The sequence below is a fragment of the Ictidomys tridecemlineatus genome, chromosome 10, assembly GCF_052094955.1.
Source record: "Ictidomys tridecemlineatus isolate mIctTri1 chromosome 10, mIctTri1.hap1, whole genome shotgun sequence".
NCBI classification, from domain to species: Eukaryota; Metazoa; Chordata; class Mammalia; order Rodentia; family Sciuridae; genus Ictidomys; species Ictidomys tridecemlineatus.
In genome coordinates this window covers 25463230-25487638 of record NC_135486.1, presented here as the reverse complement: position 1 = coordinate 25487638, position 24409 = coordinate 25463230, and the positions used below count along the sequence as shown (strand labels likewise).

Genomic DNA, 24409 nt, shown 5'->3' with positions numbered 1-24409 from the left:
GGGGAGCACATGGGAGAGCAAGCAGCTCACATCCTGGTAGCCAGGAAGTAAAAGAAGGAAAGCAAAGGGTTGGTGTCCCAGTGTAACCTTCAAGGTCATATCCTCACTGACCTAACTTCTCCCAATTAGGCCTCACCTCCTAAAATTCTTTCCACTTAACAATAATAACACTTTCAAGTGAGAACCACATGGATTTATGTGCTATATTTAAGACCCAAATCATAACACTCAACCCTGGACCCTCAAAGGTTCATGTCCATCTTATTATGCAGAAGTATCCAGTTTATCTCCAAGAGACCCCATGGTGTTGACAGTTCCAGTATTGCTCAAAATCCAAGTGCAGCATCTCCTCTGAGACTCAAGGCAAACGCCAAGATATGAGCCCCTGTTTAAAAGAAATAGTTATATACTTTCAGCAGAGAGTATCAGGACAGATACAGGGTAAACATTTCCATTCCAAAAGGGAGGAATAGGGTGTAGAAAAGCAGGACTGGAATCAAAGCAAGACCAAAACACAGCCAGAAAATCATTAAATCCTGTCGCTCCATGTCTAGCATCTAGGGCATATGGGAGTATTATGTGAGTTCCAAGAGTCTTGGGAAGCCCCATCCCTGTGGCTTTGCTGGTTGCAGCCATGTGTCTGCTCTCTTAGGTGGAATGTGCTCACTCTCTGCAGCTTCCCTTGGCAGACATTCCATGTTTCTGTTATCCCTGAATTCCTGGGGTCTCTATTTCAGTTTTGACTTTATTCCCTCAGCTTCACACATCATCCAATCAGGTCTATCTGCAGAAACTTGGAATCTGGCATACACTCTCTGACCTCTCAGGCTTTCCTTTGAAATCTTGGTGGAAACTTCAATGACCTCCAACTCTGGCATTCAGCATGCCTGCAAAACCGGCATCACGCAGACAAGCCCAGGTCTGCTATCAGTGGGAGGTGTATGTGATACCACTGGAACCATGGTTATAGCAGGCTGGGTTCCAGATGGCCGAACACAGAGAAATGAGTCCCAGGGAAATAATTCTCTAAGCATCCCTCCACTAGCAGGGTGTTCTGGGGCTCTCTTCTCAAAGGAAAGGCTTTGAAATGAATTTACACTTTTATACCCTTGAGCCTTCTAATGGGTAGAATCTTGCCAATCCCTTAGATAGTCTCAAGTCATCTTTCATATTGTCCCTGTGTTATGTTCTTACCTTTTTAAATGGTACTATTCTCTTTAACAAGTGCATCCTTCTGCACTTTAAACACTTTAAATGTGTTCCTTTTCTGAGAGAACTGCAGGTTTTCAAATCTTTCCCCTCTGCCTTTTGCTCCAGATTCTCACCATAAATCTAACTAAAAGCAGCCAGTAATACCCATGTTATTGCTTGAATGTTGCACTTCCTTGAAATGTCCCTAACCAGATAAACTAGTCAGTCACCTTTAAAGTCAGTATCATACAAATCCCAGGGCATGGCCAAAATGCTGATAGTCTTTGCCAGAACATAGCACGAATGGCTGCTGGTCCAATTCTCAGTAGAGTCCTCATGTTCATTTGAATCTTCCTGAATCTGCAGTCCTAGCACCGTTTTTGTCTTCTGAACCCTACCAGAATTGATCATTAATCTCTGCTTTTGGTATTCTATGCTCTTCCTAGCTTCCTGCTCCAAACATTTCCAAATTTATCTTATAAGCCAATTTCAAAGACTGCTGAACCACACCATCAGGGATAGTCACAAGCAATGACCCCATTTCTTGGTACTATTTTTCTGTAATTCAACTATCCATTACTGTGACAAAATATCTGAGATAAACAAACCTAAGGGAGGAAAGGTTTATTTTGCCAGATAGTCTCAGAGGTTTCAGTCCATGGTTGGCTAACTCCATTGTTTCTGGACTAGTGGCTGGAAGAGCATTATGAAGGAGAGCATATGGTAGAACAAAACTACTCACATCATGGCACCCCAGAAGCAAAAGGGAGAGAGGAAGGGGTTGAATAGCTTTAAAAGGTACTCTTCCAATGACCCAATTCCTTCTACCTCCTGAAGTTTCCACTACCTAATAACAGTGTCATCAGCTGTAGACCAAGCCTTTAACACATGAATTTTGGAGAGACATTTAAGATCCAAACCATAACAAAATATTTTTCATCTTTCTATTAGTTAGTGTAACCAGACAAGGCAAAAACATTCATTGAATAAATTAATGAAGGCAGAGAACTATAGCACAGGTATTTTGTTACATTACCATAGTTATACTTAACATCAGGGAGTCTAAACATAAAATAATCATAGAAAAGGCTTAAATAGAACAAATTATATTACTTTTTTAATTACAATATGGCAACATTATAATCTTAGTATTTAGGGAAGAGATGCTTCTTACATCACTTTATCTCTAAACTATTTTGTATTAGAATGTACTTAGCATATATTAATGCACATAAATGGATTTGTAGCATTAGCATAACTTACATAATTAAAAAATTATACAACAAAACTTATAGATACAGAATATCCTAATTGAATATAATCAATGCTTTATAAAGGGCACTGTAATACAGTACTTCATTACAAATTACTTTGTTCTAGATTTTCACTAGATGGCAGTCTTAGCCAAGTATTCAGTTTCCCAATTTAAAATAACATAAATGATGTAGGTTTTCTTATGCAGGTACTTTGCATAAATTGTGTTGTTTTGTCTAATTTTAACCATAGAAGTCATTCAAATATGATGACTAGGTCACTCAATTTTATTTTTCACTCACTCTTACTATGACTCCAAACATATCTAACTATATATATTCCTATTTGATGTAATTTCTAGAAAAGGAATATAAACAAAAACTCCGAGCAATTACAAATTTATTTAAATTTAGTTTAATGGCATATATGGAAGATAAAAGTCATACTTCTCTAGGAAAATAAAGAATATTTCAAAGATGAAATAAATTGTCATTAGTTCAATGACTGCTCATAAATTTCTTCTCTGGTCTTATATCTCATTACTTTTCTACATATTTCTTCACAAGCTATCCATTCATTAGTGAGTGTCTCAATGCTCCCTAATCTAGGAATATTCTGTGAGCCATAATTTATCACCACTAGAAATATGTATGTAGCATTATAATTCATGAATTCTTATTGTTTCCTCTATTTGTTCACAGACATGTTTAATGACAAGAATTTTATTTTATACATCTTTGTATCTCCTAGAGACAAGAGCTTTCATATAGTAAACCAGTAATAGATATTTGTTAAATCAGATATTTAAAATTGCCTTCATAAAATACAAATAATAATGATGAAGTTGTCACCTAGTAATTACTATTTAAAAGTAGACAGGAAAGTAGAGTTTATAGTTTTAAATTAGATATGGATCTTAATGTATGAAACCCTGATATGAAACTAGGTATTCCTAATAATTTGTTATTTTATCTAGATCCTCTGAGTTTCCTTTCCAGAGATCTTCCTACCTCTTTATTAAAATGGTACGGAGAGAGCTTTGGAACCCTGGTGCTGTGGTGTGAGTCAGACTCTGCCACATACCTGAATGCTACCTGTCCCTCAGTTTCTCATCTGTAAGCTAAGAATCACCGGTTAATCATAGAATGGTTTTCTGTGGTTTGAAAAGATAATGACTCGGTTTCTGAAACAAGTTGGAAACTATTGAGTTACAACGAAGCAAGAGGGAGGGGATCCAAATGTCTGGCAGGAGGATGTGACTTTGATATGTAGCAATAGTGAGTTTCTTAAATTCACCCTCAAGTAAGGTGGTCCCGGGCCATGCTGACAACCAGGAAGCTTGCCTTGTAGGGCTCAGCTTACCTAGTAGCCTTGTGCAAACCAGCACATGTCTACAGATACTGAAAAATAGAGGTGAGGTTTAGCCACATGCCCTTAATACTTCCAGAGGAAGGAGGAAGGATGGATGGAAATAGGGAAAAAAAGAGGTTCCCACATGATGTTGTGGAGATTACTTGAGTTAATACGTGGACAGTTCTTACAACAGTGCTTCATGTTTTCATCTATTAATATTTTATGGGCATTTTTTACCTTTCCAAAAGCTATAAAATGGAAAAAATACAAAGAAGAAAATTTAGGTCAGTGAACTTTCCTTTTCACAGTTCACTGCATAGAATGTAACAATTACTGTCTAAATGAAATTATAAGGCTTGGTGCTGATGGATCCATTTTTATAACTATTACTTATTCATTTTAGTTTCTACTGTTACAGACTATTATAAATTATCTGTGACAACCCATATAATGGTAACTATCATTTTAAAATATTTCTTAAATAAATACTTCTGAGATTCCAGGATGGTATAAGCTTGGCAATTGGTGGCATTTTTCTAGGCTTACCAGAGAGAATTTGCTGGCTCAAAAGTCAACTGATGAATATGTTCATCATATGTATACACATACACACACTCACACACACACACAAAACACACAGGTGTATATGTTTATGATATTTATATATACATATATACCTATATTTATACTTAGGTGTATATCTATACACATTTTTTTTAATGAGACCACTCTTAATTTTTTAAGTTTCTGAGAAAAGGTAAGTTCAGTTTAGAGAATTTACTATCATTGGTGACTTTCAAATGAAAAAATTGGAGCTGTAAAAAAGCAAGTCAGATGGCATATAGAAAACACAGGGTTTCTGTTTAAACAATTGTACTTTCATCCTTAACATTTTACCCACTAAACCAGGCATCCCTGATACACAAACAAGAATTAAGTGATTATTTATTTTAACAAAGATTTATTAATTAAAGGCATATAAAATGCAGTACTAGGCACTGGGAGGATAACTTTGCCTTTTTAGATGTCACTACTCAGGCATGGATAAAATCCATCAGAACACAGGCAAAACACAATGTAATAATTGGTATGAATCAAATACTGGGAACCTAAAGTGGAGAGGAGGATTTTGATTTAAAAAAAAAAATTAAATTTTCATACCAATTGGATTTGAGAGGAACTTTAAATAATGACTCAGCTTTCAATACATAGAAGTTGAGGAGGTAAGTAAACAGGGAAGTAAGTGCATTTTAGGCAGAAATGGTAACATGAGAGAAGCTAAGAAAATAATAATTCTCATGGCTAAGAAATAGTACCTATTGTTTGTCCCTGTGCTAAATGTTCCACAAACCATATTTTTGAGTTTGCAACACTCTTGCTTTAAAGAATCTCAGATTTTGAGTATTATTAAACAACTCAAGATTCTAGAACTATTGAAAACAGTGATCAATTGCACAAATAAAATTACAGTACTTTCAATATTAATAATCAGCATAAGAAACTGTATTGACAATGTTGTTTTGCTGATAATATTTCAGTTACCCTTACTGTAATTTATCTAGATCAAGGAATATGCTAATATTTGTTCTTGAAATTAAGATTAAGTAACAGTGGATTTCCCAAAACACCTGATGGTATTTTAGCTCTCAAAGACCTTGATTAGATAAAGTCTCAGTGTTTGTTCATTTAGGTAACCAAGAAGGCATACAAATTTCACAAAAGAAACATTTGGATGTTTTAGTGTCTCAACTGGAGTGATACCTAAAGCCCAGAGAAACAGACCTTGAGGCAGGAATTCCCTAAGTTTGGTCTGTGGCTGGGGAACCAGCCCCTCTGGAAATGACATGCAGCAGACCCTCTGCCTGGCAGGAGGGAGCGGTCCCAGCAAATCATCAGTCAGCATTAGGGAATTAGATCTGAGAAGAGGTCAAAAATCATCTGTAGCACCAGGACTCAGGAACAGGTCTCCCATTTTAAAAGAAGCACAATCCTTTACAAAATGCCGAATCAAGCAGCGAGAAATGGGAGCACACTCACTACTGGAACTGCTGAAAGATGAGAGCAGTGGAATCTGAGTTGGTTTTGAGCTACAAATGGATTGCTTATATCCTGAATATTTTCAGTCAGTGCTAGTCCCTGAGTTCAAGGGAGGGGGTTCAGCCTAGTAATGAGAATTAAAAAAAAAAAAATTTTTTTAGTTGTAGGTAGACAGAATGCCTTTATTTTATTTCTTCATTTTTATGTGGTGCTGAGGATCGAACCCAGTGCCTCATGCATGCTAAGCAAGCCCTTTGCCACTGAGCTACAGCTCCAACCCAGTAATGAGAATTTTAAGTGGTCAGAACTTAGTTTTGGGGGGCGGGGCTGATTATCATAGGAAGTAGCTGCTATGGAGAATCCCAAACTATTTGAACCAAGAAAGCTACCAAGGATGCAAATATACCAGGTAAGGATTAGATCGTCCAGATATAGAATGGCATTTATTGCAGTATATCCTGTCATTTTTCTCTGGGTGAGAAAATCTAATGTTTTTATGTATGCGTGTATGTATATGTATACATATTTGGGAAAATGGCCAAATGAAAAGAAAGCTAGTGTGAAGCCATTTGACATGGGAAAATTCTCAAAAGCCTTTTGTAAACATCTTTATCAATGTTATAGCATTTGCTCTGCTTCACTCTGGTGAAATTTTACCTAAATCATTTCCTCTTCTCAGAAGTTCATTGTAGCAAAATTTGATGTTTAAGAATTGCATACTATTAGAGTAGGGAGCCACAGGGTATCAAAGAGACCACATAATGGACAAGAAACTCATCATGTAAAAATTTTGCCAGTTCACACATTTCTGTTTTAATAGGACCAGTAAACTAATCTTACAACTTCTTAAATCAGTTTTATGAGTTTCTTTCTATGCTGTTTCATAATTAGGGAGATAAAAAATGTCTAATAAAAGTCAAATGATTGAATTTATTTTTCTTATTGTGCTAAATTGTTGTTGAAAATATTCTTAGGAAAATAGTGTTTTATTTTTCTTGTATAGATGATTTTATGTGGCACTGCCTGCTGTTATAATTGGATATAGTTTATGCTGAAGGCTAGGAATCACTCACTTATAAATATGTTGTTATGATAAATACCATATTGGATTGTTAGTGTGATGCAAATTTTTTTTAACTGTAGATTGTTTTCGAGTCTCAGTATTATCACAGAGCTTACTCACCCAGCAAACATGAGATTCATGCAGTTCAGAGCCAAAGACTGTTATTCCCTTGCTCTTTCAAAACTGGAAAAGGTAAGACCTACATTGAAAATAAAACAAAAAACTTGGATTTAATCATTTTGGTTGAAAGAACTAACTAGAAATATCTGTGTATAGAAAGAAATGCCATGAGATAGGGAAGGTAAAACTGCTGTTTTGAATTCCTATTTGGGAGCTAAAATTTTTTGAAACAGTGAATTGATGAATTTGAACCATTTATTTTTACAAGTAAATATGGTAAAAATGTTTTTTTTTCTGTGTGTGTCATCAACAATTATAAATTGAAAGTATAAGTTTATAAAGAATTAAGTGCAATGGAAATGTATATATTCACTTAATGTTGGTCATATTGAGAGCATTACCAATTATTTCCTATGTCATGACATCTATATTTGAAATTCCCCAAATCCCTAAGATATTAAAAGAGCCAGAGATTTTGTTGAAAGCTGGATTCTAAAATGTCACCAACATAGCCTGAGACAAAGCCAAGTTCATTGTTTACCTTAAGTAAGAGGTACTTCCACTTTAGGGGTGCTTTGGGAATGCCCCAGAGGAGGGAAAGCAAGGTCAAAATATATTGAGGAAATTTGATTTAACGAGGATACTTCAAAGCAAGGACATGGTTATGGCTGGGAAGAGATGGAGATAATGTTAATAGAGACAGTGGAATTGCAATGTCACGTTTTGTGGGAAGAAAGTTTTGGTTTCCATTCTCAACAACCAGGTCCAGCAATGGGTAGATGTTCTTGTGTATTCAGCGTTTTCTAGATATTAATTGTTAGAGGACTATTCATTTCTGTGACCAAAATGCCTATCAAGAGCAACTTAGAGGAGGAAAAGTTTATTTTGGTTCATGGCTTCAGAGTTCAGTCCTTGGTCAGCTGACTCCATTGCTCTGGTTCAAGGTGAGGCAGAACATCTTGGTGGAAGGGCATGGTGGAGGAGCTCTGTTCTACTCATGGTGACCAGGAGGCAGAATAGAGGACAGAAAGAGACTCCAGGAAGATGGACTCTTCAGGGTACACCCACCACCCAATTAGTCCATTCAGACTAAGTTAGGCTGATTACTTACTGCTCTCACAATCTCATCATTTCATCTCTAAATATTCATGCATTAACACAAGAGCTTTGGGGGAAGACTTCATATCTAAATCATAACACAAGTATATCGAAAGAACTAGAATGAAAAGGGAAAAAAAGACTCAATTCTATACATGTCAAAACAAGTTTTGTCTTCTTTGCTTATGACACACAGAGGCAGAGAAAATGATACTTATATTTTTATTTGTTTTTACATTTCACCTGAGAGTTCTCTTTTACATAATTTTGTCATGGGAAAACGTCAGTCTGCTTTCTGTATGATAGAAGCCAAATAGTCAAGTAGTAAGGTATCCGGAGAGAAATAATTTTATTATGATGAATTAGCAGAGTGGAAAATGGGAGATTATGGTCCCAAGAAACTGATTTAAGGTTGGTTCATATAGAGGGTGACAAGATATTGTGGTGCTTTCCCATCACGGTTGCAGGTTTGTGGACAAATCATGCACATCTGACCTGATCACCAAATCACAATATTTTTGTGTGTTTTGTAGATCTCAAGAACAAAGGTCTTTATTTACTCAAACAACCCTGTTACTGGTTAGTTTGCCTACGTGTAGTTCCTGACATGTTACAGAATAGACAGGCTAGAGAGGGTAGCAAGGGGAACCCTCTTGCTGATCCCCAAATTTTGAGTAATGAAAGAGAACAAATTTCATATGATTATTATGAAAGAAAATAGGAAAGTGAAATTAAATATGGAGTTGGACATGAAATCTGGTCCCAATGCTTAATTTCTCTATTATTTAAGACAGCATCTTCATTTCTGTTAGACTTGATGTGTAAGAATGTTTCTGCACTCCTGTCTATGGATTTCCATCTCCAGAGCTAATCACATACACTGTGTTAGTCCAACCTTACCACACTCTTTTGTGGGCTTTTGGAAATTGTTGTTATGCCTACTTCCTGGAAAATGAATGTTAGATTAAATAACTTTTTCAAGATTGTGTGGTTATCACATCAATGCAGTACGGAAAACTTAGGAATCAATATTTGAGACAGAAACTCCATTATGCCATACCACTTTAGCAGCATAGAAGGGGTGAAGGGATGGAAAGCAGGACTAAATTGTCTTAGTATGAACAGGCAAACCCAGTAATTAGGAATCTAGCTGGAATTGGGGCTGATGTGATGCAACATGCCATGCTTTGTGAAAAATGAGGTGGGATCACCAGGTGCTCAAGAGGCCAGGCTTTGGGGTCAGATTTGTCAATTTTGAGGAATGAAATCAGAACAAATTATTTCCAGGTTCAAAACCCTGGAATACTTATCTGTAAAGAAAACAACCTAGTATTTGACATATAATTAATAAAAATGATATCAAAAGCATAAAATGTATCTGTGTTTAATGTCACTAATTCCATTGTATGCATTCAGTTTCATGCTGGGTCAGTTTATGTAGCAAGGTCATAATTGTGGAAGTTATTTTCAATATTTGTAAGCTTATGTATGCTGCATAATTGTGTGTTTATTGCATTAGAGAAAAAGAAGAACAAAATGAAGTTTTGATGTTTACTGGAGCATTAATTATAAATGAAATCTGTTGTTAACCTGGAAATCCTTTCCACAAATGTAGGAAACAGTTTTATTTGATAAATATTTAAACCAGACATTTTTTGTATCCCAGGCAATCCACCAGAGACTGCAAAGATGGTCAATTACATCCTTGTTAATAAAAAACCACATGCGTGATATTTATGTATATGCTTTTCTTTATCCAAAGGAAAAGCAAAAACTTTTCTGTCTTTGTAATAAACAAGGTATGGAATTGAGCAAGGACTCTGCCTGATGTACATATAAGTCATTACTGTGACACTGATTTTTGGTGGTGGTTATGGGGAGAGAACAGATTTATTATAAGGTTGACCTGCAGGGAAATCAAGAGCAGAAATCTCAGATCTGTCCCTGAAATCTGTTGGTGATGGATTTATAGGAAGGAGAGGGACGAAGTGATTGGATGGCATGAAGGGGAGTCATTTTTGGAGATGTGTTAGATGGTCATCATGCCTCTTCATAGTTCATATCTTTCCTTTTGAGGGAAGTTGCTATATTCTGCTTGGGCGATTTTAAGTTTGTAATGTCAGAAGGTCATTGATATGAGACTCTGGCCTCTTTTTGTTAGTATACACTTGGTGGTTCCAAATCATTCTTGAGTAACCTCTGGGGTATTTCCTGAAAGAAAACTTAAAAAATTCTTTGTTGTGTAAGGAATTTATGTCCCAGTGTGTCTAGGCCTTAACTAATTTCAAGCACATCTTGAAGCTAGGCTAAACTTCCCAAAGAGAAAGTGGTGTTAGTTGTCATCTTCTTTGATATTCATATTTCAAACACTTAAAAAGACAGATCCAAGGACTCCAAGAAAGATGCTCCTAAATTATAAAACTTGCTAGAGTTTTCAAAAGATTGGCATTCATCTCAAAAAAAAAGAGGATGGATTTGCAGTTGCAGGTTTTCTAAAGGAAATGCTGTAAGATAAAGGAGAAGAGTAGGGACTTTCTTTGGGATTCGTAGAAATTTTATATATATATATATATATATATATATATATATATATATATATATATAGTTTTTGAATTGTATTTGCCTGGATCTCTTCTAGAATTTTCCAGTTTTCCCCAAGAAGAAACTTTTTCTTCTTGGAACATATTATTCAAGAATAGGGAGACTGCAGGAACTCTAATTGAAAACAGAGGTTTTGATGTTTTAAAACCAGGGGAAAAAATCTTTCTTTATACATTTCTTGACACTTAATTTACTGAAATTAGGATTTTTCCAATAGAAACTTTTAAGACTTGTGTACTTTTATGAGTTGAATTACGTATCTTATCCCCCCTCCCAAACACACAGGAAATATGTTGGTATTTTGACCCCCAGTACCTTATATGTGACCTTATTTGGAAATAAGTTCTGTAGGAAACCATCCTCTAAAGAGATCACTAGGGGCATCATTATAAATAACAACAAACACAAAACTAAATTTGGACATAGCAAAAACAGGAGTAAAAGAAAGGCAATGTGAAGAGAAATATGGAAAAATCATCAAATAAAGGAGACCTAGAACAGATCACTAATAGTTCTCAGAAGAAGCCAGTCCTACCAGCAATCTGATTTCAGACTTCTAGGTTTTGGAGCTATAAGACCATGGGATTTCTGATATGTGAACCACCTAGTTGGTATTTCTTTGTTACAGCATCCCTTACAAATTAATCAATGTTCTTTCAATGATGTGCTTGCTGCCCATTTCCAGTCAGTATTTTTTAATCACTCATATTACTGGTATGAAAATACAGCTAATTTGCTGTAAAATTATCTTCCTGTATTTGCACTATGGATATAAATACATCTTTTTCAATTAGGAAGCTGAATTTTATTTCCAATGTTTAAATATATTCCCATTAACATTTTGAATGGCTACTGTTGACTGAGAAATAAGCGGATTATATTCTTTCAACACAATTATGAATATCACTTCAGTTGATCTGCAAGTATTTACATCTGCATTTTCACGGGCAAGGCCTTAACCGTAGAAACACAATCAAGGTTTCAAATTAGGAATTCACACCAGCTTAGCTATGTACAAACTTTTTTGCTACATCATTCTCATTGAAATTTAAGAAGTAGAATATTAATTTATTATTAATAAGGATGAGTTTGGAATAATGAACTGTATTGGTCCCAGTTGGCTTTATTGGTGTGCCGAGTAAGCTTTATGTTTTCCTTTTAGACCTCACATTCTAATAAATACATAGTTTCCATTGGTGTCAGAAATAATATACTCTGTAGGACTTCTCTGAAAGTGGTCACTTGCTGAAAAGTATCCACTGTCAGGGAGGAAATAAAGATCACCCATCCCAAGGTTCATGGCTGAGATCCCATGACAAAATATTAACAAGAAAAGCACACATTTATTTAACATATTTTCAGAATTTTTAGAAATGAAGACCTGAAGAAGCACAGAAGTCCATATATTTTACGCTTAGGTTTTGTGAAGAGTGGACAGTTGTACCAAAGTGTGATTGGACAAAAGAGGTGTGGTGTAATTAATGGTAACAAACTGGGGAGAAGTTAGCTCAAGGCCTGTTTGTTTAGACTCTTCTTGGCATCTGTCTGTCTTCAGAGATGAACACTTTTCTTTCCTCTAGTTAAGAAGGGACACTCACTTTCCCCCTTATTTTATAGGAGAAGGGGAAAGAAAAGATCAGAGAGACTTTCTTGCTTCTACCATTTTCTCAAAAGCCAAGGTGACAGATTTGAGGGTAGCATGTCTTGAACCTCATAACCACAACACTAGCTGTCATTAAGAAAAGGAAATAACCGAAAACCCAGAAGGATCACTGGTACATAACGATGATGTGAGCAAAGATTTTTGAGGACTTCCCCCTCTGTTCTGGTTGAGGAAGCAATTCCTTGATTATTTTTCATAGTTACTAATTATGAAGAATTACTTTTTCTCTTGTTTCATGTGGATCTTGTGTCTCACTTCAAGCTTTTTCCTAAGTCATTATTATTATTTTCAATTTAGGAATACATCCTCCTTGCAGCTTTTGCAATTTTTGTAACTTGCTTCTTACCTATAAAAGCTGAAGAAATCTAAAGTTTTTTCAAACCAGAATATTTTTGTTGTTGTTGCTCTTCTTCTTAAACTTGATAGCTTCTTGTATACTTGCCTTCTATTCAGTTTCATGGACAGACACATACATAATGTTCCCTCCATTTCTCTCATTAGGGAAGATACATCCCATTATTGAGATGATGGGTTTGAGTGAGACTTTATATTTTTTATATGTGTCTTAAAGGCTCTTAATCTCTGCAGGAAATAACAGTATACAAACACACACTAATATTACACTATGGAAGTTTTTGTAGGCTGTAGGCCTGGACTTAGAATAGCATACTCGTCTATTCATATGCAATTGGCTAATTTAAGCACATAGCCATGTATTTCTTATTTCCCTTGAAGGATTGGGCAATGGAAATATCAGACAGTCAGCATTCTCACCACAGTTATTTTCTTAAATATGAACACACTATCAAAATGTATCCTGAACATCATAGTTTAATTTGCATTTTCCTTTTCCTCTGACCTTTCTTTCATCATTGCTATTTCTGTGCTAATTTTGGAAAGGATAATGTAAAAAAAGATGAGGCTTCCATCTTTAAAGTCCTTGGACATTTCTCCCAGCAAAGTAGCCACAATGAGCATCAGAAACATAGAATAAGAACTAAGAAGAGATGGAGAAGCAGAGGGGAAATAAATATAGAAGAGGAAAAACCATATCTCATTTTCCTCCAAACACTTATTTCATTTCTCTTCTTTTGATGTTTTATCAAAACATCCTTTTACTCATGCTTATGTGTGTACATAATTTGCTTCAAGAATTCTTCCTTTAAACTTGCTTCGAATTGTTATCATTCCCCAGTGATGATCATGATTACATTTTACAATCATAGTTAATATACACCGATGTAAAAAGCAAAGTAATGAAAATGTGAGATGATATTTCAGTAGGGTGACTCATGAAGGGTGCCCTTATATGGCTTCATGATGGGAGATGGTTACCAGGAAAAATAAACCACAGTAATAGAAGGTTGTAACTTTGCAGCCCAGCTACCCTGCTCCCCACCCTCAAGGAACAAAGAGAGCAAGGATCTGAGTTCAATTATTTGGCTGATGGTTTTATTTAATCATACTCATATGAAACCTCTAAAAATGAGGCTCACAGAGCTTCCTGGTTGGTGAACATATTGATATATTGAAGCTCCTGTGCTCTTGGGACCCTTCCAGAATTTCCCTAGGAACATTTTCCTTTGCTATTTCTTCATATCTTTTTACTGAAATGACAATCATTAAAGTATAGTGTTTTCATACATTCTTTGAGTTGTTTTAGAGAAATATCCAATATCAGGGGGTTTATGGGGATCCCCAGATTTGTAGCTGGAGGGACAGAAGTGCAGTTGGCTTGGAAATACTTGGGCCTTAGTCAACTGCAGGAAGTGTGTCAGAAATGAACTGCATTGAAAGATACTCAGTTTCTTTCAAAGAATTGGTATCAGAATGAAAGTAAGCATATCTATAAGTCATGTGCAAATTTGTCACTGGTACAACGACAAAATTCTACCAGCAATTAGCGATATCTTCTGGGAGAAAGAGGGTAAGCATATTAAAGTTATTTTTTCAACATATTTATTGTGTAAAAACTAGGAGGCAACATTTTACATATTATCAGTTTGAATTCAAATGAGTAAATATTTACCGAGTAAACTATGAGCCAAATGCCTTGCTAAATACTAGGAGTTACAAAATAGAATAAAACACAAAGAATTTGTAATTTGATGTTAGCATAGATATATGAAAACAAACAAAGGCTCATTATCTTACTTTCTTTTCCTGCCCAGAACAGTTGAGTTACCTTTTATTCATAATGAAAGTACTAAAATAGCTGCATGGTGTTTGGTACCACCAGCCTACACTGGGTTTGATTCATTAGAATTCTTTTACTGTTTTTAAGAATCCTGTTTTATCCTTTCCTCTGTTAGTCCAAAAAAATAATTTGAGAAAGACACTAATTAGTTTCTTTTCCTTTAAAGTGTGAAAAAACATTACGTGATCTACCCTTCAAGTGTGATAAATACAGTTTATGTAGATAACAATTCTTAATATGCATCTTTGTCTAACAACCTAGTGCATAGTATTATGATTCACACAACAGGTACAGAATCTTCACATTGGGTTACTAAGATTGTGCCATGCACAACCCAGGAAGTACATTCACACTGACTACAAAGAGGACTACTCCCTCTGGGACAGTCTCACATGGCCTGCCAAATGTGTCTATGGTGAAGATGAAAATATATATCGAATTTTTTAAAAAATATTAAAGTTAAATAGCAAAAGTATTGGATTTACATAACTTGACATGATAGTAAAATTTACACTAGTAAAATGCAAAATTTTTATAAAAGTAAACATTCTATGAAAATAAATAAATATAATATGCTGGTTAACTTTATTATTTCTAGAGGCCAACAATTACTTTTCTATTTATAAAAACATATATATACACACAGGAACATACACATACAGAGAGCAAGATCACAGAATTCATTTTATTTCCTGATAAGGTAATTAAAAAAAAAAAAGAAAGAAATTTCATTGTGTTAAAACAACAACAACAACAAAAAATTGCCACTTAGGAAAACAAAGGTAACTTTTGGGGTGTATTTTTATTATCATATACTTTTATCATTTACATTTATAAGTACTTACAAAAATATGAATATTCATTGCATATTAAAATATAAATATATTATTAATGATGGGACTTTAAACAAGGATCTCTCTTTCTTATTACTTTTTTTACATTAATAGGTTTTTCCTTCACTGTTAGATTTTGTCTTACTAGCTGGCAAAGCACATTCAGGTTTTTTGTTGCTGTTTCTTTGGGTTGTGTGTGTGTGTGTGTGTGTGTGTGTGTGTGTGTGTGTGTTTTGTGTGTTTTGCAGGGGGTTACCAGGGTTTGAACCCAGGGATGCTTAACCACTGAGCCACATCCCCATCGCTTTTTTTTATTTTTCATTTTGAGACAGGGTGTGGCTAAGTTGCTTAGGGCCTAACTCAGTTGCTGAGGCAGCTTTGAATTTGTGATCCTCCTGCCTCAGCTTCCTGATCTGCTGGGCTCACACACCAGGCCACATTTAGTTTTTGAACCCAGTGTCAAAGAGAAGATGTGGCAATTGATCAACTATCTATTTTAAGGAATACAGAAGTAAAATAGAAGCACTTTACATCACAGATTAAGTGTGAGGAGTAGGAAGGGAGCTTTTCAAAACTTTGAAGTCAACATAATACCTGCTCAATTACATTGGAAAATGAACACTTTTATTTTTGAGTAAAATCCTAAATATATTTCTTCACATCATGAACTGTAGAAGAGTTCCCTGAAAGCTTCTATGCTTAGTTATATTTAGCTTGAACTAACTTTGAACCAGACTCAAGAAAATGTTCCAGATAATTAGTTTACTATTTTGAGTGCGTAAATCTTTTCACAAATTGTAAAGCTGGTTTTTTTTTTGTGTGTGTGTGTGTGTATGTGTGTGTGGCTAAAATGCACCTTACAAATTATTTCAATTAAGGTAGTAGGAATCTAGAATTATAGTTTCCATATATTTATTCATTTATGAAATAATATATTCAACTTTCATAATCCAATTATTGGTAATTAATTGAATATTGACATACAAAAATACCCCATTTTTTTTAAAATTCAAAACATATTGTCTCTGACATTTTTTACTTTTTTTCCACAATGTATAATTTCTATACCATCAAATTTTATTAATTTCTGTAATTTTCTTAAATTTTATTCTTGGAGTTAAAGGAGTATCAAGATATTAAAATAAGACTAAGCTTATGACAGTTTATTCTTTTTTGGAAGGTGGAGGTACCAGGGATTGAACTCAGGAGCACTCAACCACTGAGCCACATCCCCAGACCTATGTTGTATTTTATTTAGAGACAGGGTCTCACTGAATTGCTTAGTGTCTCATTTTGCTGAGGCTGGCTTTGAACTTATGATCCTCCTATCTCAGCCTCTGGAGAGGCAGGATTACAGGTGTGTACCACCGCACCTGGAAGTTTATTCTTAATGAATCTAAAATATACAATGGTAAATTTTTATATGATTTCAGTCATTAATTTGAAAATGATTTTGGTCTGTCTGCCTAGATCATGCAAGATAATTATAATCAAAGTTCATCGTTATTTAAGCAGTTACCCCTCCACTTTGGAAAAATAACGTCTTATTACTCATTTATTCTATAAAGGATTTGAGGTAAATATTTAAACTACACCAAGAAAATAACAGTGGAAAATGATTGTACAACCTTAATCTAAGCTTTTATTAGTTAATTTGGGCATTTCATCCTTTTTGAAACTTCCTGTAAGCCAAGGACAAGATGAAATTATGATAGAATAAATGCATCTAATATTTTGAGAAAAAAAGTCTAGACTCATCATGAATTATTCATCTTTATTCTTGTTAATATTTCAAAATCATGATGCAATTTACATTGACAGCCCTCCATATTATAAAATTTTCACAAAAAATATGCTCTGTTTCTTTATCTTCTGAGGGCTCAAATATTTAAATTTTACCTTTAATACTAATCCATTTCTTACTTAAAGCTTGAATGTTGAATGTTACTTAGTCTTGAATGTTGGCTTCTTATGACTTAATCAAAATCAGGAGAACTCTTTATTTCAGCCTTGCTCAAAACCAAACTTATATATTGATATTCTAATTTTAAAAAGCAGACCGTCCCTTTTAATTCTTGTGTTAAAGTTACTTTTTTCTTCTTTTATCTTCCAAAATATCTCCCAGTAGGGATTACCAACTATTTCTGCAGAGATTTGAGGAAACATTGAGGTACCTGCATCCTACAAGTTGTTTTGGTTTGCAGGTCTTCCCTCATTATGGGTATGATTGTTGATTTAATCTGTTTTTTTGTAATTATATATTTTTTGAAAAACACTAAATGATACAGAACTTATCAATACTTATATTTTTAAATAAATGCATATAGTTACTTTTAAAGTTTTATAAAACTACAAGGCAGAATAGTGTTCACTGTTTCTCCAAATTCTATTTAAAAGGTACAAAGATTTTAGATTTTTCACTGTATAAAAAAGCAAAAGTTCTTGAACATGGAATGGTGAATTACTTCATTTTCCTTGGCAAACTTCAAGGTTCAACTCTGTAGTAATTTCACCCATGGCACCATCCTCTTCCTCCTGAGACCACCATAATACATGGTTACATCATCTGGCCTTAAAATCTTTGATTTTCAGTCTGTTTCCTCAGTAAAACCATACATTCCTACACACCTGGAACCTTTTGTTAATTATCACCACATTTTAGGAACCTAGGTCAAAGTCTAAGGAACAATAGTTAATTGGCAAGTGTTTCTTGGTTGCCCTTCCCTCCTTCCCTCCCTCCCTCCCTCCCTCCCTCCCTCCCTTCTTTCCTTCCTTCCTTCCTTCCTTCCTTCCTTCCTTCCTTCCTTCCTTCCTTCCTGGAGCTGGGGTGAGTAGGGTGGAGCAGGGATGCTGGGACTGAACCCTCTTGTACACTATGTAAATGCTCTACCACTGAGCCACATCCCTAGGCCCATTGCTTTGAATTTTATCCTAAAGCAAGGATTATTCTACAGGCAATTAGAAAGATTCCTTTTTTTCTTTAACTTAACACGCACTTTTATATGCACAGTTAGCTTATTTATTGTTACTTTCTCATATTATTGACATTCACCTAAGTTACATTTAAGTAATATATTAACTCTAGTCTCCTTAGGTAATACTATTTTACTTTCTAAAGTAAGGAATCATAAGGAACTTTCAGTTCAGGCAGCCCATTTTAATTAGAAAAGTGAAAAATGTGTAAGAATTTCAAAGGAAACAGGCGCTTTCAACTCTGGCCAACTCCTATATGACCTATGATTTTCCAAATTTAGAGTCAGAAAGTTAGATATGTATGGGAAAATATTGAAAACTTAGTAAGCATCAATGAATATAGTAGAACTAATTAAACTTCTATAATTTAGCTTTGGACTAATCACTGCCAGTGATTAATTAATTGACTAATCATTTTCATATATTATTTCTTTTTTTGAGACATAGCTTTGGTGGATCAAACTGGATAGTTAACACTAACTTTTTGTCTCCCTCTTATTCATTGTCCAGTACTAAAAGAAAAGAAAGCACTTATGTAATATATTCTCATCGGGATGGAATCAGTTGCTTAAGATCTTTTCCCATAATTTTATAGACAACAAACTTTAAGTTGGTGCTGTCAAGTTTTGATTATTTTTCCTCTGTAAAGGAAGTTAATAATTAAAAGGTATGAAATCACAAATGCAGAATGAATCACACAATCAGAAGAGTGCCACTGGGTTGGTATGAGAGGCTTTTCCAAGGACAGAACACATCACATATTACACACATTATAGAGGATGAGGAGAACTTGCAGATTGAAAATGGTGGGCTCTGTGAAGTTCGTGTTATTCAGTAAGTTGGAACTCAAATATAAGGCAGAAGTTTTTAGGATTTAGCCCAACAACCATTCTGACTCATCAGTAGTCTGTGCTGGGAAGAACTGAGAAGTCATCCTGGAATGCACTGTGGGAGCCAGCCCTGAATGCTGAGTTGTTGGGATTTCTTTTATAGTGAATGGGAAGCTTCAGCAGGTTTAAGTTAGGACACAGGGGATCTGACATCATCAGATTTGTGCTTTCATCAAATTAAATAGCATTTCTATATTTACCAGAAAAGGACTCTATGGTGGAAAGGGAGAAAATTACGAAGGTATTTCAATAATTCAGGCATGAGATAATAAAGGCCTGGTCTGGGACTGGCAAGGTAATTATGTTGATTATACAAGGAATTCTGAGCAAGAACTGACTTTGGTAGAGTAGATGATATTTTTTAAAGTATGTTAAAGTTGAAATATTTATTAAAAAGGTGGTAATAAATGAAACAAAAGGGATGGGAAATATACGTATGTATATTTATACATATGCATATGCACCCATGTACATATATGTACGCACACTTAAAAGTTATGTACTTTGCCAGGCTTGGTGGTGCACTCCTATGATCCCAGTGGCTTGGGAAGCTGAGGCAGGAGGATTGTGAGTTCAAAGCCAGTCTCAGCAACTTAGCAAGACCCTGTCTCAAAATAAAAAAATATATATTAAAAATGAACCTCAGGGTTCAAACACAGATACTAAAAAAAAAGAAAAAAAAGTTATGCACATTGATGTGTACATTTAAATATTAAGGAAAGACAGTATGTTAAAAAAAGGAATTATAGGAAAGAGATTTTAGTTAAAGGCCACATGTTGGAGCCCATAAAGGGGAGTATGGGAAAAAAACAAATCAGAGAAAAGAAATGAGGATTCCACTTGTAGTCTGGAAGCTGAGTTAGAGTGATATCAAAAGAAAGATCTCTACAATTAGAATATGTTTTGTCAGATACTTTAAGAAAGGTTAGGTAGGATGAACACTGAGAAAAGCCAATAGATTTGTAGGTTACATTGTGATTGAGTCCGGAGAGAACAATGAAGGAATTCAAAGAATCATAACTGAGAAAGTAGGGGACAGAAGCCACTAATTTGTGCCAACAAAATCCTTGGTATTTTTCACCTCCCACACTGTTCTGTTAAATCCAATAATTTTATCATCTCGTTCCATATGGTATTGGATGGACACAGAGTAGAGGAAACAAAATCTCTGCCAGAAACAAATTTCTTCTTCCAAGAAAGACATGTGTTCGTAATAGCAAACCTAATGGAAAAGATAGATAGGAACAGGCATATCAAAGTGTCTGGGATGTTTAAGTCATGATATAAATATATCAGGGTCTTTTTACTCATTTAAAATAAGTGATTATGAAGAAAATAAAAAAATTAACAGTGAAACTTCAATTGAATGCCTACTAAAAAGGAAATATGGTTTTAAAAGGAGTTATAATATATGATTTTACTAGAAGCAATAAGAGAAATATCTAACATCTTGTAAAATACAACAGCCAAAATAAATACTAAAGAAAGAGAGCTTTGCATAACATGAACATTATATCCTTTATATCTTCAAATCTCCATTGAAGCACCAACGTTAAAAGGAAGAGGTATTAAGTGAATTTGAAAATATGATGGAGATACGGGGCAAGGAGGGGTCAGAAAACACTCACTAGTGACCTTGATTTACTAGTTAGATTACTTAGCATGATGGGGAATTTACTCAAGTAAACTATGAGATTAAATTTGCAATGGTCTTCAGTTTGATGCATAACTGGAGTTTGGGAAAGATGTAAAATTTAACATAAGGGCCTAGAAGTCCTAGATGAAATATTTAAAACCAAAGACTAGATGTTTACACAGTGAGAAAGAAAAGAGAAAGCTGCGGTTGGAATCATGTTCTAATTACTCAATCATGGTCTTTCTCAGTGTTCATTCTATTTGATTTTCAATCAGTGTTTGATACCATGTCGCCCTCTACATGTTAAAATTTGCTCAATGTTCTCAGTTCCTCTGCATCTTCATCTGAATCTGCCATTGCACACTGCCACCCCGACTTCACACCTGCATAATTACCACTGGTGAACTTTCCTATGCCTCTCTACTGCCACCATCCAATCACCACTACTCTCTTGCCCTAAAAAATGAACATATTCATATTGTTTAGTTTGAATACAGCTAACTCTGACATCAAAGAAAATTGACCAAATAAAAGGGATCAGATAAAAATGTAGTACCATAAGAACATACTTTGCTGTGAATTCTATGCCCTTAGTTAGCTAGAGAAATAAAGTAATGAAGAGAGAAGATGAGTCTTGGTTTAGAAGATTGCCTTCCAGTGAACAAAGGTCATCATTCAAATGCCCCAGAAAGGAAGACCTGGTAAGCTAAGAGCAATCCCCCTGTTATCTTGCTGTTTCCCACCTGTCCTGCCTAGTGGAAAATGTTGGACAAACTCCAAGGTGCCAAGTAGTTTATTCTGATCACCCACTTAATTTGGCTTAAGATACCATGACTTTGTTTTGCCTGTGATGCCTGTCACTCTTTAAGAGCTACATTTGACCCTAAATTCACAATAATAACACCTGTTGTTGTTGTCTTCAATCAATCTGCAAGGTGTGTTCAACATTAAGCACTCTTAATGCCTTGGTTGCATATTACAGATTATATTGTAATGTAATAGACATATTCACCTGCCTATCCTTCCCCTTATCTTCTCTCTGCATCTCACGTGAAGATACTCTTATAGCCTGGATAATCTTCTCAACTAGAGAAACATGACAGATGTGCTGCTAATAATTCCTCCTCCAACAGAGCCTGGCTACTATGGAGCCTCCATTCCATTTTTCTCTTCTGGGAAATTACAGGACTCCAGACATTTTCATACCATCATCACAACAAGCTGCAACAGTAGTGCTAGTTCCTCTCTGATACTCCTTTGAAGTATTTCTTCCTACCTATTTTTAACATGGGGGAATGGGAAGAAAGCTTTATTTCCCTAAATTTTCCACTTTAGATATAGGAGCTTAGCTCCGTTGCTTCACTTGGTGAAGATTGCTTTCTTCTTTTCCTAGCTGTATCCATCTTTCCTTGTAAAGTTGGCAGCAAAAGAAACTAGCAATTTTTAGGTTATCATGTGTCAAGTACAAGGGTAACCAGGTTTCCTTAAGAAACTCCTTTCAAACATTTTTTTTCCTTTCAAACTTTGATATTTGCTCTCATTCTTTCATTTAGCAGGGAAGATAACAGCAATAATTCTTGTTAAAGAAACCAGTGTACATCATAACACCACACATACACACACACACACACACACACACACACACACACACACTCAAACAATGGTGTTTTTTTGTTTGTTTGTTTGTTTTGGAAATTTACAGAAGCTTACCTGCAAATTTGAGTGGCTGATGCTACTTAAGAGGCAGAGAAGTAAAATAAAGATGATGGAAAACTAGAAGCTACTGGATGTGGTGGGCCTGTATTGGTCTTTATGGGCAACAACATAGTACCATCGGCTGGTGCACATGTTTACCTCTCACAGTTCTGGAAGTTAAGTCCATAATCGAGGTGTTGGCTCTTTTGGTGTACAGTGAGGGTTTGCTTTTGGTTTGAAGATGGCACACAGGAAGGGATTGTGTCTCTTGTGAGGGCACCAAGCCTGTTCTTGAGAGCTTCTCCTCTGTCACCTAATCATGTCCCAAAGCCCCACCTTCTAAAATCATAACCTTGGCAGTTAGAATTTCAAGGTATGACATTTGAAGAGACACAAATATGCAAGACCATAGCAGCCTTATTTGTTCCCATATATGTGAATATTTAAAAGCAAATCTTCTTCTATCATATATTATGTGACTTTAGTGTGTGTTTGCGTTTGATTCAATGACCAAGAATTGTGCAGTAAGAATCTATTTTGTCAACAGAATTTACCTAGGCAAACATACATAAAACTGAGAATGCTCACAGATTCTCCTCTCTAAAATTTCTAAATAGAAAGAACGGGAGAGAGGTTCTAATTTAGCCTTCATGTTTCGACTGCCTTTTGCTGCTGGAAGAGTTTTTAGCATCAGTATGTTGGACACTCTTCTATATCAGGTATGTGATATTCTTTTTTTTTTTTTCTCAAAGATGGTTATTTTATATTCAGCCTATATTTTGTTTAAATAAACAACAATAAAATTTAAGGCTATTAACTAATGTTGGCTCTCAAATGATTTTCTGTTTTATTTCATGTAGTTAATTACATAAATGCTCCTCTGAAACATTTTATAAGAAAAATGTTATTTAAAAACATGTATGGGAATTATTGTCAGACTTTGTTGTTGTTCTTGTTGTTTTGGTGCCAGTTCTCTGCAATGTGACATTTTAATACATTTTTCATATTACTCCAAACATATTTCTAGACTTTAAAAATGATAAAGAAAAATACTAAGTTAAAAAAGAGACAACATTCTTCTTAGTCTACTTTTTTGCCATTTTGGTATCAAGTATCAAATTATATTGATAAACTGATAAACTAAGGACATCTTAGTTAAGCATCTTCTGATTATTTTTTACTTTAGAAAATCATAAAAAAGGTTTCACAATAACAAAGAACCATTTAGTTTGCTCCTGAATACCAAGTTATCATTGTCATTGTATCATTGCTAAGAGATTCATGGAGATGCTCTTTCACACAAATATAATCTTTTATTATTCCTGTCAACAACTGAACAACAATAATATTTCATACTCTCTAATTGAAGTGAGCAGACAATTCCTAAATGTTTCCATTAAAAGGAAAATGATGTTCATAGGACTTTAAATTATTTGACAACACTAATCTCAAATTAAGCATTTGATTGTTCCTGTTCTTTTTGATTATATATTAATGTATAGTCTTCTATAATTGCTTGACTGAATAAACGAATCCAAAGATAGTTAAAACTTTTTTGCTGGCCTTTGGGCCAATTTTGTCCATGAATATGCCTCTAGCCATGTCAGGAACCATCTGCTGATACCAGATGAGTGCAAGAGCAAACCCAACAAAGAGAATAAATATTCCCATTTGACCCAAAGTTTCTAGGCACATTACCAGGAATTCCAGGAGGCAGAGCTCCCACCCCAAACACACAATCTTTTATTATCACTTAAAAAGATGACTGCAGGGTAGAGTTTGTTTAAACAGAATTGTCTGAACTG

General features: G+C 34.9%; 1 protein-coding gene across 6 annotated transcripts in view; it reads left to right on the top strand.

Moving 5' to 3' along the window:
* Nucleotides 1-24409, top strand: part of Kcnt2 (potassium sodium-activated channel subfamily T member 2) — a 360005-nt gene that overhangs the window by 288425 nt on the left and 47171 nt on the right. For all 6 annotated transcript variants that reach the window (XM_005335358.4, XM_040276882.2, XM_005335357.4 and 3 more), the window contains 2 exons: nt 6979-7090; nt 23222-23323. In XM_005335358.4, the coding sequence (XP_005335415.1) occupies nt 6979-7090; nt 23222-23323 (214 nt within the window). The remainder of the gene's footprint in view (nt 1-6978; nt 7091-23221; nt 23324-24409) is intronic.